The following is a 15,702-nucleotide window of genomic DNA, read 5'->3' as shown; positions in this document are numbered from 1 at the left end:
TATTTGCAAATAGTCAAAACTCGTTATATGAATGTCAAAAAATATTAAAACTTGGGGCGCCTGGGTGGCTCAATCGGTTAAGCGGCCGACTTCGGCTCAAGTCATGATCTCACGATCTGTGAGTTCGAGCCCCGCGTCGGGCTCTGTGCTGACAGCTCAGAGCCTGGAGCCTGTTTCCGATTCTGTGTCTCCCTCTCTCTGACCCTCCCCTGTTCATGCTCTGTCTCTGTCTCAAAAAAATAAATAAACGTTAAAAAAAAAAAATTAAAACTACTAAAAAGCAAACATAACCACAATAAACTTCTTTTTCATTTCCCCACAGCATACAAGATTGCTTTTAAATATTTAAGTATTACTTAAGAAATATAACATATAATTAATATCTTCCTCTATTGTTTCAAAATCAAAGGTTATTCTACCTCTACAATGTATAATTTGCAACAGATGATAGTAAGGAGGGAAAGATAGTTTTTAAGGTTTATAAAATCTCAATTTTCTTTGTATTAAACATTACTTCAACTGTTCCACTATATTCACATTATTAAAAATATTAATCTATTTTTTAATAAGTATAGGAAATCAATGGTTTTCTTCCACTTAGCAATAAACACATAGAAATGGAAACATAAAATCATCCTGTTCACATCAGTAACAAAACCATAAAACACTTAACAAATTTAACAAACAAGGGATGGGACCTACCTGAAAAGAATCAGAATAAGTGGGAAAATATACTATGACAATGGATAAGATAAAGTGACACAACTGTCAATTTTCTGAAAAAAGATACATAAGTATAATGCAATTCTGATCAGAATTCTAATGACAGCATTTTTCTGTGGGTATATGTGTTAAAACTATTATGACTAAAAACAGCTTAGTATAAAAAAAGAACTGTGTTTGGGTGTGTATGGCAGAGGAGAAAGACTTGCCTTATTGAATTATCAACATATAAAATTGCTGATAAATCCAAATACTAGCACAGGAATACACAAACAGATCCGTAGAATAATAGAAATTGGTTGACTAAGAAAATATAGTTCCATAATATGAGAATATAGTATATGGCAGAGGTGGTTATTCCATTGAGTAGAATGAATCATTTCATGAATAAACAATTCTAGCACAATTGGCTGTCCATTTGAAATAAAATAAAATTAGCACTCCCAACTCTACACAAAAAAATTCCAGACTAACTAAAGACATAATAAAACACAGAGGAAGAGTTTGAAAAAAATCTAAGAGACTGCTAGGAATCCAGAGGTGTAATATACCATATTCAAAATTTTAAAACTTTTAGAAGAGCAAAAGAACAAAGCCAACAATCAAAAAATGCTCACAATCATTAGCAGTTTGAGAATCATAAACTAAAGTATTAACATATTCTTTGATTCAGCAGTTCCACTCCTGGAAAACTATCACACAGTACAACTGCCAGAGTGAGGGGCGCCTGGGTGGCGCAGTCGGTTAAGCGTCCGACTTCAGCCAGGTCACGATCTCGCGGTCCGGGAGTTCGAGCCCCGCGTCAGGCTCTGGGCTGATGGCTCAGAGCCTGGAGCCTGTTTCCGATTCTGTGTCTCCCTCTCTCTCTGCCCCTCCCCCGTTCATGCTCTGTCTCTCTCTGTCCCAAAAATAAATAAACGTTGAAAAAAAAAAAATTTAAAAAAAAAAAAAAAAACTGCCAGAGTGTAAGAAGACACATACATAAACACGTATACATAAATACATATGTGTATCTTAGAAATACTTATTACAGAATGGTTTATAATATGGCAAAAAATATTAGAGACAAAGTAAATGCTCATCGATTAGAAAATGGTGAAATACAATATAGCATATTCATTCTATGGAATATTATAAAGCCATTCAAAAGAATAACAGGTCTTCTGACTGACTTGGAGAGCCTTCCTGAATGAGAAAAGGTGAGGAAAATGTGCATAGGATTCCATTTTGGAAAACAAACAAGACCAAAACACTCCCCCTACATAAACAGACATAGATGTGTACATATAGGAGCATATAAAAATATGGAAGGCTACCTGCTAGGTGGTTACATGGGTCTGGAAGGAAGGGAAGGAAGAGGGAACAAGCAAAAAAAAAAAAAAAAAAAAAAAAAAAAATTAAAAAGATTATATTTAAAAATAAATGTTGATTATATCGTATGTACTACAAAAAGTTAAATTACATGCCTGTAACATTTCAAAAACAGATGCTTTAAGATAGGGATGGTGATTGATGAATTCAAATCCAAAGAAAAGATGCTCATGACACAAAATTTCAGAACTTTATAGACTTATTCCCTATAGGTACTGGGAATTAAGGAGGGGGATTAAAATATAACAATATCATGTTCTTTCCTAAATTTAAAGAAAAACAATGATGTCTTTACAGGTCAGTGGAACAAGGCTACAGTAGAAGCTTTCTTAACCAACTATGGCAACCACTGGATTAACTGATGATCTCAATTCCCTCTGTAAAATATACTGACCAATGGCCACTGTATTCTGAAAATTAGGGGCTGACAGGTTCCTGTTCTGAATAATAATAGCAGCAACTAACAATGCTTACATGTGTCTGTTACCCCTAAATGCTTTACATATATTCTTCACAACAACCCTACGAAGTGCTTATTTTATGGATGAAGAAATGAAAACAAAGACATGATAAATTTCTTGCCCAAGTCACAAAGCTAATAAGCATTAGAGTTGGTATTCAAATGAATCCCAGCTTCCATGTTCTTAGCCAGTCAACATAATGCCACTATGAGTGTCTGCTGACCAGCGGAAATGTTGCCTCTCAGAACAATCAGGTGATTTGCTCACAAACCGGTGTAAATTATCAGTTACTATAATTCTGTAATTTTGTTACATAGTACATAAAAAAATTATTCCTATGAAAACTAAATTGACTACTCAGAAAAGTCTAAATAAAGGCAAGTCATCAAAAAAAAAAAAACATGTCACATTAAGTGTAGATAAGAACTGCAAATGGTTTCAGGAAAAAAAAATGTAAACTTACAAGTATCAGACCTCAGACTACATAGTTTCTATTCACAGCAGCTCAAAATGGAATACATTCAAAGACAATGCATTATGGATATAGCTTATGAGGAGAAAAAACATGTTCAAATATCAAGAATGATAAAAAAACAAATGTTTAACTTTTATCAATAAAGATTTTTATTTTTTGTTATTCCCCACTTTAACATACTTTTTTGATTAAACTATGACCGGTCCCAATTATTTTGGATAAGAGGGCTTCTACTGTATTTTTGGTTAACAAATTCACAAGCTTTTATTAAGGTGGTGGACCAAAGCTCTGAGAAAAATCAAATCTGCTTTATTGCTAAGCTACAATTTTCAAAAATCAAACTGGAAGTTATTTTATGATCCTTACCCATCTTGTGTGGGTGGGTACTCGCATTCTTGTCCTTTGGGAAATACACCGTTAGGATACAGGTCACATATTGGAACTGAGGGAGGGTCTGTTTGAACTTTTGCTGTGAGATACAAATAAAGCATTAACTCCTGCAGTTAAAAATAAAATTAAGCACTTATCATTACAGTTTTTCTCAGTTCCTAATGGTTGTTATATGACCTAATTTTAAAGAATCTCCTTGCTGTCTTACAGTTAAAAACAGAAGATATTTCACCATGCTGGCCACCTCCTCTCCGATGTACTGCTGCTTGGGAATAGAAATATTCAACTCCTTAGAATTCCATTATGTATTTAAATAGTATATGCCTTGGCAGAAAGCACATTCTACTGTTTTTGTCTTCATTTACTATACTGGAAATGGAATAGCATAAAGGCTGTTTTTCACAAATAAAAATCAAAGAAGCAACAAGAAAATATGAAAGAAATCCTATAAAGATGAAATAAAAATATAAAACTACTATGTATTAATAAATTAAGTGAAAAACTTATTTCAAGGAAATAATAAGGTATAAAAGTTAAGCATATACATACCCAGGGCTAAAAGAATTTAGGTAGCCATATACAAATTTCCAGATATTTAAAAAAAGGTAGACTTCTTACATATGTTTTAAGAGCATTATTTCCCAAACTATGTTCTAAAACACACCAGTGTTCCAAGATGACTTTCAAAAATATCTGGAGATCTGTCTTCTGAAAAAAATGTTTAAATACATAAGAACTAGTTACATAGTTCTTATTATATGAAGAATCACCTTTTAGTAATGACTGCTATTTCCAAAGACTGCCAGAAAGTTGAGTTAATTTATGCAGTGATATAAGACATTCAATGTATATCTCCAGCATTTCAACTACAGAGGTGAAATATGTGGTTTTCTTTTGATTATAACTGGTCTTATGTTACAGATTTTTGTCTTCAATTTTAACACATATTTTGCTCTTTTTGTTCTGCAATGGGGGAAAAACTATATAAATAAAAATGACTTTATTGAGCCAAATCATTTATCTATGGAACCATGTTCAGTTCCTTCCTTTAACCCAAATAGTATCTCATGAGCACCAAATGTTTTTCCGTCTTTACATAATGTTTAAAAGCGTCCTATGGGCAAGTAAACTTGGGAAACACTGTTTTAGGGCCCTCCTAAGAGGGAACATTTAAATTTAAAATAAGATCTCAGAGGTCAACTAATTTAGCTTTACACTTAAATCTAGGAATCCCCTAATGCCTCTGACAGATGGCAGTGAACTCCTAACAATGGAAGCAGTCTTTATCTCCCAAGCAAAAATCCATTCATTTTGAAAGAACTGTAACTATTAGAAACCTCTTCCTATACTTATACTGTTAGTTCCAGCTTTATTCTTTGCAGTTGAAAACATTTTACTTTTCATTTCAACTGATTCCTTCCTCTCTCTGATAAGAAACCACTTTAAGGGAAATGGTTCTTAACACTTTCACCCCTATGTGCCAGCCTTGAATTTGTCAATGTTCTTTGTAAGTTGGTATCAGAATTGATTTATATTAATAGTCCAAATAAGGTATAATTAATATAAGACTATACTTTTAATTCTAAAAATCTTAGAGCTATTAAATAGTTAAGACTCCCTGCTTTTTGGCTCATAATGTACTAGCACTCAAAATCCTTAGATCCTATTACCCTGTTCTAATTTTATGTACATCTATAAAAGTTCAGCTTGCTAATCCTAGTCTATTTCTCAGTTTTTTTGATCTTTTGAAATCCTGAGTTTATCAACAAAAGTATTACCACCCTCAGCTTTATTTCATCTACAAATCTGACAGATGCCTTTTATACTGTCCATAAATTATTAAAGCAAAAGACTCAAAAAGAACATTAGAGAAAAAAATTTGTAATAAAAATATGACTAGCCTTAACCACTTATTAACTGTGACTTGGACAAATGGCCAAATGTGCCAAGCCTCAGATTCCTCATCCACAAAATGAAGAACCAGATGAAATCTTGGATAACCTTTGAAAATACTAATGTATCCTGCCCAAGTTTTATCTAAAACTATGAATAATTATACAATCTGTACTACAGTTATCATTACTATCATTTGTAAGTCTCTCACTTTATAAATGAGGAAAATAAGGGCAGTGAATGGCTCATTATTACATTATTTGGCTTATTCCAGAAGTGATTTATGATAGCCTACAAGGAGATCAAAAATAAACAAATAAGAAACAGTAAATAAGAGAACAAAAATCAAAACATGGAAAGAACATAAAGTAGAACCTGAAATACAGCCAATACAAAACCACAGATTTGTCTCTAAGCCCTCTAGTAGCCAATATATATATTTTTAAAGCTAGGTTATTTGCATATAGATCATGCTTATGAGATAAATACATAAGTACTCAGGAAAAGCACAATTATTCTTGATACTAAGACCAAGCAAAAGAGTGTCTCTTACAAGTACTCATAAAGAAATGTAATGAACAATAGGTTCAACAACATCCTCAGAGGAGGCACAATAAAAGCTGATGGCATCATAGTAAAACATCTGTCAGTGGAAGAATTCTACCAGTGGCATATACAAAGTAGCCCCTTAACATTACTCCCTGTTTCTCTACTTCTGTTAGGGAGTAACTTAAGAGTCTTGGGAGAAAGAGTTATCTCTCAAACCATTTTCAGACAATACCTTGTCTCATGGGCACACTTTTAACAATTTTTGAACAGAAGGAATATGATATCATAATCCCTGGAAGACTTCTAGAACATAGGTAGCCTATGCTCATTAAATACAGACTATGGGGGCACCTGGGTGGCTCAGTAAGTTGGGCGGCTGACTGCGGCTTAGGTCATAATCTCGTGGTCTGTAAGTTCGAGCCCCGTGTCGGGCTCTGTGCTGGCAGCTCAGAGCCTGGAGCCTGCTTCCGATTCTGTGTCTCCGTCTCTCTGCCCCTTCCCTGCTGGCTCTCTGTCTCTCTCAAAAATAAACTTTAAAAAAAAATTTTTTTTTAATACAGACTATGCTAGGGACAGAACTGATATCCTATGTGTAGAAGGACCTAACAAAAGTAGATGCCTGAATAGAAAGAAGGCTATCCTATCTTCATCTGGAGACCTATCAGGAAAAATGCTGGCAGAGCCAAAAGCTTTCTTTAAAAAGTTAGGTACTTCTCTCAACACAGAGATAAAAATGAGTCAAGCCCCAATATTCTAATTCATAAAATTTTCACCTGAAAGATTTAAAGAAAGGTGCAACCAGACATTCAATGTTCCCTAATAGCCCAAAGGGCATCCAAGATTAGAACTTGTTCTGATTCTCAACCCAACCCAACATTTATTCCTCAATTCTATACATTCTCCCCCTGGTCTCCCTAATAGAATTCCAGGTCCCTGAAGATGTTGATTTGCCATTTAAAATAAAACAAAACGCAAGTAGGATCATATTTTAAGTAATATGAAATAGTGCAATACGTCATTAGTAACATTTTACCATAGGCACAAATTTTAAATAATGGGAATCCTCATTAAATACTCATCAAGAATCTTGTAATTTCAAAGCTGGCAGGTGAACTGCCAACTATGTTTACCCTATTACCACACAGTGGCATCACTTTAGTCATCCCTGAAAGAATTGTTATTTGCATTATTCAAGTTTTAAATGATAAACTCATCCCTAAATTGTGGTAAAATGCAACCAACTTATTATTAACATCCCTTATCTCAACAATAGGTAAAGAAAATACCAACAGGACTATTAAATGAAAGAATAGTTGTTTCATTAAATTCTACCTCTGTTAAGCCTAAATTTATTTCCCTGACATACACTAGGATCTTAAGCAACTTCAAACCTACTCTTCAAACCAGCTGGTTAACAAACACTTCAAGTTTTTTAAGTAAGACCAACTTAAGATACTAACGTCCTCTCTTCTTCTTCTTCTTTTTCTTCTTCTTTCCAGCTGCTCCATCTCCATCCCCATCTCCATCTAAGAAAAGACCATTTCAAGTACACATTTATTTAAACCTCAGAAACAGAGAGACAAAACAAGCATAAGCAGACAAGTAACACACACACAAAGCATCTTAAATAGCATACAACAGAGTTGATCCAATATTCTTAGAACAGAATTCTATATAATGCTAATGTATCAAAATTTGGTTTGTATAATCAAAAGCACTAAGGAAACTTTGACTCACTCTAATAAAAGAATTATTGAAAAAGGTATTTTTAAGAATACAAAGTACATTAACACTCTTTTTCAAAAACTAGGAAAAATAACCAGTGTTAGTTTAATGCTAATGACTGGGTGACTTCACCTAAAATATTACTAGTTTGTTTACATATGCTTTGCAGGTTAGTATTTCATGACCTCATGTGATCCTCAAAGCAACTTTATGAGGTAAAACAAGGAATGTTTAATGGACATGCCCAAGGTAATCCTAACTGATAATGGCAGAACTGGACCAAGAATGTATCACCTGATTCCTAATCCAGGCAGGGATATTTAGGGGGTCATATTTTAAAATATCTTTTCCTGGGGCACCTCGGTGGCTCAGTCAGTTAAGCATCTGACTTTGGCTTAGGTCACGATCTCACGGTTCATGGGTTTGAGCCCCGCGTTGGGCTCTGTGCTGACAGCTCCAAGCGTGGAGCCTGCTTCAGATTCTGTGTCTCCCTCTTTCTCTCTCTGTCCCTCCCCCACTTGCGCTCTCTCTTGTTCAAAAATAAATTTAAAAAATTAAAAATTTTTAAATATATTTTCCAGTATAGTTGTTATTAAAGAAAGAGTTCTTCTGGGTCAAATGTACACAAAAATCAGAGGGTATATATGCTTTTCCTAGGTTCAGTTGTCAGGTTCTCCAAAGAACCTGATGCCCAAAAATGGAGATTAAGAACTATCTGAAAAAATAGTTGGCAAAAGAGTAACTAAAGTAACCACTATCTGTTAGTTTTTATAACAATATTTTATGAAGCCCATGCCATTCTCTTGGAGAAAAGATAAAGGATACTATTATGGCCAAGATTAACTAAATAGTGACTTAAAACATTTTAAATAAAGGGTACCAAAAAATAGACTGGAATTTCTGAATTTCTAAAAAGGCTGCTCAATAAATTTCAACAGTCATGAAGTATGCCAATCTACCCACAAATCACAATGCTATGAAACAGGGATGAATAGGAAGCTGTGGCAACAATTAGAAGTTGACAGTTTAATAGTATGTTCACCATATAGTCTTCTTTTAAATGCTTCCCCTAGTGGCAGTAACTCATGACTAGCATCAATAATTTTAAATCATGAAATCCACACTCATAAAACAATGTCAAACGAATGCTTAAATTTTCTACTCCCAGAATGATAAGCAGGAGTCATAAATTATCTCACCATGCTACCACCTATATTCTTCTATTATAATTATCACACAAAATTATAATCTTTTTTTTTTGTCTGCAAAATGATAAGGGAGCTACAATGACCCTACTTGTCTGTGAGCTCCTTAAAGATTATACACCATTTCTTAAACTAAGGCACAGGACTAAGCATATGATAAATATTCACTCTATTCAACAAACGAATGTTCTTTTCACTTATTTTATCCTACTTATTTTCACCTAAATGAGAAATAGGAAACATCAGTTTAACACAGAAGGAGGTAACATGATATACGGCTTTAATGGATTGAGTGATAGAAAACAGCCAATATTTGACAATTTTTGACTTAGAAATTTGCAATTTCTTTTTTTTTTTTTTTTTTTTTAACGTTTATTTATCTTTGAGACAGAGAGAGATAGAGCATGATCGGGGGAGGGTCAGAGAGAGAGGGAGACACAGAATCTGAAACAGGCTCCAGGTTCTGGGCTGTCAGCACAGAGCCCGACACAGGGCTCGAACCCACGAACTGTGAGATCGTGACCTGAGCTGAAGTCGGATGCTTAGCCAACTGAGCCACCCAGGCGCCCCAGAAATTTGCAATTTCTTATGTTCATTCAACCTCATGAAATTGGGTACAGGAAACATGGAAACACAGTGGGAACACAAACATTGCCAACTTATGCATTACTGGTTTCTAGATTCAAAAGCTCAAGAAAAATAACAGTAAAAAAATTTTTTTATATTTATTTATTTTTGAGACATATGAGACATATTTATTTTTGAGACACACACATATGAGCAGGGGAGGGGAAGGGAGAGAATCCCAAGCAGGCTCCACGCTGTCAGAGCAGAGCCCAACGCAGGGTTTGATCTGACTAGAGATCATGACCTGAGCCGAAATCAAGACAACAAACTGAGCCATCCAGGAGCCCTTAACATGAATTTTTTCTTTTTTTTTTTTTTTTTTTTAGAAAACACAACTTTCAGGGTGCCTTGGTACCTCAGTCAGTTGAGTGGTTGACTAGTGATTTAAGCTCAGGTCATGATCCCAGGGTTCTCCCTCCTTCACCCCCTTTCCCCTCCCCCTCCACCACTCTCCCCTGCTTGCAGGTGCTCTAAAAAAAAAAAAAAATTAATTAAAAAAGAAAACACTAATTCACATATTCTGCACTACAATTTTAATAGTAACTTTCATTCATTCAATAAACATTTGCTTAGGGATTGGTGGCTCGGTTAAGCATCCGACTTTGGCTCAGGGCACGATCTCATGGTTCATGAGTTTGAGCCCCATGTTGGGCTCTGTGCTGACAGCTCAGAGCCTGGCACCTGCTTTGGATTCTGTGTCTCCTTCTCTCTCTGCCCCTCACCAACCCATGTGTGCACACGCTCTCTCTTTCTCAAAAACAAACATTAAAAAATAATAATAATAATTTGCTGACTTCTCAAATAGGTAAAAGGAGTAAAATAGCAAACAAGATGGTCTTTACTCTGGAAGAACATTCAATGTCTAGCATACCGGTACATAACACTACACTCAACCTAAAACAAATGCTTCAGGATATATATCCAGTTTTAAATACACCCTAAAAGTCCTTCCAGCTGTGTGATGTTAGGCAAATTATTTAGCCTCTCTCTACCATGGTTTCTTTATCTTGAAAATGAGGTAAGAAGAAGCTCCTCCTTTGATACTCATTCTTCTGAGGCTAATTACTTTATCCAATGTCCAAGGTCTGTATTCGGTATGGAATAATAGCTACTGTTTATTGCCAGAAGGGTAGTAGAGCCTGGATCCGAATACTCAACTATATATGCTTATCCTCCCATGCATTATACCATGCCACAATTTATGTTTTTTTTAATGTTTATTAATTTTTGGTTTTTTTAATTTTTGATTTTAATGTTTATTTTTACGTTTTATGTTTTAACGTTTATTTATTGAGAGACAGACAGAATGCAAGCGGGGGAGGGGCAGAGAGAGGGAGACACAGAATCGGAAGCAGGCTCCAGGCTCTGAGCTGTCAGCACAACACCCAACAAGGGGCTTAAACTCATGAACAGTGAGATCACAACCTGAGCTGAAGTCCGATGCTTAACTCACTGAACCACCCAGGTGCCCCACAACTTATGTTTTTGTAAGTCTTTCACAGCATCCCAGGATATTCTTAACAGGTATAGACTGTTCATATTTATTGCTGGATTAGCACCATGTCCAAATCAATTAACATTTGTTGAATCACAACTAGACATCCATATGCAAGAAAAAAAGGTACCTTAATTCTTACCTTCCACTATATACAAAAATGAATTCTAATGGATCATAGACCTAAACATAACAGCTAAAAATATATAAAACTTCTTGGGGTGGCTGGTTGGCTCAGTTGGTTCAATGTCCCAACTCTTGATTTTGGCTCAGGTCGTGATCTCATGGTCTATGAGTTCGAGCCCCACATCCGGCTCTGCACTGGCAGTGTGGAGCCTGCTCAAAATTCTCTCTGCTCCATCTCTGCTCACCTGCATGCTATCTGTCTCTCAAAAATAAAGATTTTTAAAAAAAACAAAACTTTCCATTCTTTAAAATAAATAAAAATAAAAATAAAAATGTATAAAACTTCTTGAAGAGAACGTAAGAAAAAATCTTCATGACCCTAGAGACAGCAATTATTTAACTTTTTGGATAACACACAAAAAACATGACCCATAAATAAAATGGGATTTCATCAAAATTAAAATCTTTTCTGCTGCAAACAATACTAACATGAAAGAAAATATTAAAACATTTATCAGATAAAGAATTTGTATCAAGAATAGAGAACTACTATAACTCAGTAAAACAAATAACTCAATTGAAAAATGGACAAAAGATGTGAACATTTCACCAAAGATATACGAAAGGCAAAAACATGAAAAGATGTTCAACGTCATCAATCATTAGGGAAATGCAAGTTAAAACCACAATAACATACTACTACACACCTGTCAGAAAGCTAAAATTTAAAAATTAACAATACCAAATGCTTAAGAGATTCAAAGCACTTGGAACTCTCAACCACTGCTGACCAGAAAGCAAAATGACACAGCTACTCTAAGTAACAGTTTGATAGTTTCTTATAAACATACACTTCCCATATGACCAGCAAACCTACTCCTAGGTATTTACTCAGGAGAAATGAAAATGTCTACACAAAGCCTTGTATACAAATGTTGACAGTAACTTTATTCATAAGGCAAAAACTAGAAACAATCCAAATATCCATCAACTAGTAAGTGGATAAACGAATTTGGAATACTATTCAGCAATAAAAAGTAATGAACTACTGACACATATGCAACAACTGGATGACTCAGATTATCATGCTAAGGGAAATAAGCCAAACAAGCCACACACTACAATAATTCCATTTATATAATATTGTAGAAAAAACTACAGTAACAGAAAAATGTATCAAAGGTTTCAAGGGATCAGGGTATAGAGCAGAGAACAGACTTCAAGGGGTACAAGGGAACTTTTCTGTGGAGATGGAAATGTTAAATGAAAATGGTCTACATCTTGAGGTGCCTGGATGGCTCCATTGGTTAAGCAATCGACTTCGGATCAGGTGATAATCTCACAGCTCCTGAGTTCAAGCCCTGGTTCATGAGTTCAAGCCCTGCGTCAAGCTCTGTGCTGACAGCTCAGAGCCTAGAGCCTGCTTCACATTCTGTGTCTCCCTCTCTCTGCCCCTCCCCTGCTTGCACTCTGTCTCTCTCTCTCTGTCTCACAAAAATAAACAAACATTAAAAGAAAATGGTCTACATCCTGGTTGTGGTAACACAAATGCGTACATTTGTCAAAACTCACCAAACGATATACTTACCATTTTTTTTAATCTTTTTTTTTTTTTTTTTTTTTGAGAGAGAGAAAGAGTGTGAGCAGGGGAGGAACAGAGAGAGGGAGATACAGAATCCGAAACAGGTTCCAGGCTCTGAACTGTCAGTACAGAGCCCAACGCGGGGCTCGAACTCATGAACCGTGAGATCATGATCTGAGCCTAAGTCAGATGCTCAACCAACTGAGCCACCCAGGCGCCCCATCAAACGATTACTCATAAAGGGCAAATATATAGAACGTACAACATCATGAGTAAACCCTAATATAAACTATGGACTTTGCATAATAATGATATATCAATGTAGGTTCATCCACTGTCACAAATGCACCACTCCAGTGGGGGATGTTGATAATGGGAGAGGCTGTGCATGTGTAGTGGTAGGGGGTACATGGGAAATCTCTGTACCTTCTGCTTGATTTTGCTATGAACCCCAAGTAAAACTTCTCCAAAACAAAGTGTATTTTTTGAAAATGGTGAATATAGTCCTAGGCAAATTATACCTTAATAAACTTGACTTAGGGGACCCAGGTGGCTCAGTTGGTTAAAGGTCCAACTCTTGAGCTCTCTTTAGGTCTTGATCTCAAGGTCATGAGTTCAAGTCCTGCGCTGGACTTAAATACTTAAATTTTTTTTTTTAAAACTTAAAACTTTATTGAATTACTTCTAGAACATTGCCAATTGCCCATGGGACTAACTTTTCACACCAATACTCCAGTGTCAAATTAAACACATCTAAAATTAAACACAATACCTTCTCCTTTGCCTACAAATTCCCTCCTCCAATCCCCACCCACTCTTCCTCTCTACTTCACCATTTCAGTGAACAGCACCAACATTGTCACCCATGTTCAAACCTCTAGAATCTAATGCCTCTTCTTCCTTCTCCCCAGTTTGAAAGTCTCTTGCATCCTTTGAATTCTGCTTCCACAACCACTATTCCAATGATCCGTTCCTTTCCATTCTCATTTATGCCCACCAATTTAAATCATCATTAACACATGCCTAAGCTGTTAAGTGCCCTCCAAAATGATTTCCAAGCCTTTCCTGTATATTTCCTCTAGCAACCCTGCATATATATAAAGATTAAATTATTTTTATAACATTCTTCTCTTTTCTTTAACATTTTATCTTTTAAGTAAGCTCTATGCCCAATGTGGGACTTAAACTCACGACTCCGAGGACCAAGAGTCACATGCCCTATGGCCTGAACCAGCCAGGCTCCCCTATAACATTCTTTTAAAAATGCTCCAAGGCTCCTTCAACAAATCATCTCATGTGGCTGGTCTGCACTATTCACTACATCTTGAATACATTCTCAGCATTGTTCTGCCCCAAAGTGGTCTCTTCTGTTTGGTTTCATTCACTCAAGTCCCACTCCTTCCAAAGAGTGTTCCTTCATCATTGAGCCCGTAATTCCATCTCCAAATTCCAATAAGCTTTCAGTGTATCTTTTCTGCTGTTTGTCTCTCCATCCCACTATCAGTTTTTCTTTAGTACAAAAATTCTGAAATACTTTCTATCCTCTCAAACAACTCTCACAATAGATAAGTAGTACTAATCTATTAATTGGTACTACTAATTAGTATGAATTAGTACTAATTATTAATTCATTTCAATAATTACTATTATTGAAACGAATTAGGCAAACAATTCAATTAGAGAAAACCAATACTCCAAAAATTGTCTTTAAAACATTGATGATTTCCAATCCGACAATCAAACTTTTCTCCTTCAATGTCAAGAGATTCACACAACTTTGCAGAGGTGCAATGAAACAAGGAACACTCTTCAAGATTAACATTTTGATATTCTACACAGGCCTACAGCAATCTATTATATAACCTTGAATTTAACAGTTTCTTTCTTGCTAAGAGCTCAAAATATGGTCATAATTTGAAGCACAAACCAAGGTAAAATGGACAAGAGATTTGCTTAAGGAAGAGCTAACTATTCCCTTGAACCTTGGCATACTTTCCACCAAATTTTGACTATAAGCTCCTTGAAGACATAGAGTTTATCTTTCTAAAGGAGAGACAACTACTCTGCCTTATCCTAACACAATAATTAAAGTACAGCAAGCTTTTGTGTTGCTAAGGATTATAAGGCACAAGCCCAAGTTGGCAGTGCTTGAGGAAGAGCAGCAAGTCACAACGGTACAATTAAGAATGGGAAAATCTCATCTCCCTTTCTGCCAAAAAAGCCTGCAGAATAAGTTCTCTTAGCAAATACTGCCTCCACTGTCTGACTGATAACATCAATTGTTAGAATTCCAAGAGTTTTTGTCTTTAAAGAAATTTTATAGGACCAACATACAGCAAGAAGCTAGGGTTGGGAAATTTGTAATAGAGTTTAGAGGCACTCCATATAGTCTTTGAAAATAAAGAGAGGGAGCTTTCATACAGAGTAAAGGAATAGACTTGGAATCAGGTGCTAGGTTTGAAACTTTTGGTTCTACACATAGCTGTGTCACACTGGGCAAATGACATAACTATTATTTCCTGAAAAGAGCACCTACTTTGCTTGGTTTTGTGAAGGTAAAATGAGAACACATGTGAAAGTATTCTAAGACAGCGCCTTGTACATATTAGTTGCTCAATAAATGTTAGTTGAATAAACAGTCCTTTTATTTCATCTTGATACCCACTACTTGGTATTTTACCAAGTACATTTTTAAAAGTTGAGATCCGTGTTATTTGAGCAGTCATTCAACCTATCCCACTTTTTAAGAGTTACTTATAAATACCTTTTCTTTTTTATCTGTGATATTGAGGCTTTAATGTCAATAAATTAAGTAAAACATCAGAGAGAATCACAAACTATATGGACACAAGCAGATTTTGTTTAAAGAATATCACATTTTCTTGCTTTTCTAACCACAAAAATCAAATTTACCATTTACCTTCATCGTCATCATCTCTTTCTTTCTCTTCCAATGCTTGTCTTTCCAATTGTCTTGCTACCTCATCAACTGAGGCTCCTGATTCTTTATCAGGTTCCTGTTGCCCTGCTGATCAAATATAACATAAGTCAAATCTAATAAAGATACTTTCCAATTTGAA

The 15,702-nt window shown here is 35.4% G+C and overlaps 1 protein-coding gene across 2 annotated transcripts in view; it reads right to left on the bottom strand.

Moving 5' to 3' along the window:
* Positions 1–15,702, bottom strand: part of METAP2 (methionyl aminopeptidase 2) — a 28,842-nt gene that overhangs the window by 11,162 nt on the left and 1,978 nt on the right. Inside the window, exons 2-4 of one of the 2 annotated variants that reach the window (XM_003989121.6) lie at positions 15,543–15,650; positions 7,323–7,388; positions 3,397–3,499 (exon numbers count right to left, since the gene is read on the bottom strand). In XM_003989121.6, the coding sequence (XP_003989170.1) occupies positions 3,397–3,499; positions 7,323–7,388; positions 15,543–15,650 (277 nt within the window). The remainder of the gene's footprint in view (positions 1–3,396; positions 3,500–7,322; positions 7,389–15,542; positions 15,651–15,702) is intronic. The other variant, XM_006933934.5, reaches the window with a different exon arrangement.

Source organism: Felis catus, chromosome B4, assembly GCF_018350175.1.
Source record: "Felis catus isolate Fca126 chromosome B4, F.catus_Fca126_mat1.0, whole genome shotgun sequence".
Lineage (NCBI taxonomy): Eukaryota > Metazoa > Chordata > Mammalia > Carnivora > Felidae > Felis > Felis catus.
The sequence above is the reverse complement of the archived record's forward strand: the minus strand, read 5'-3'. Positions and strand labels throughout refer to the sequence as shown.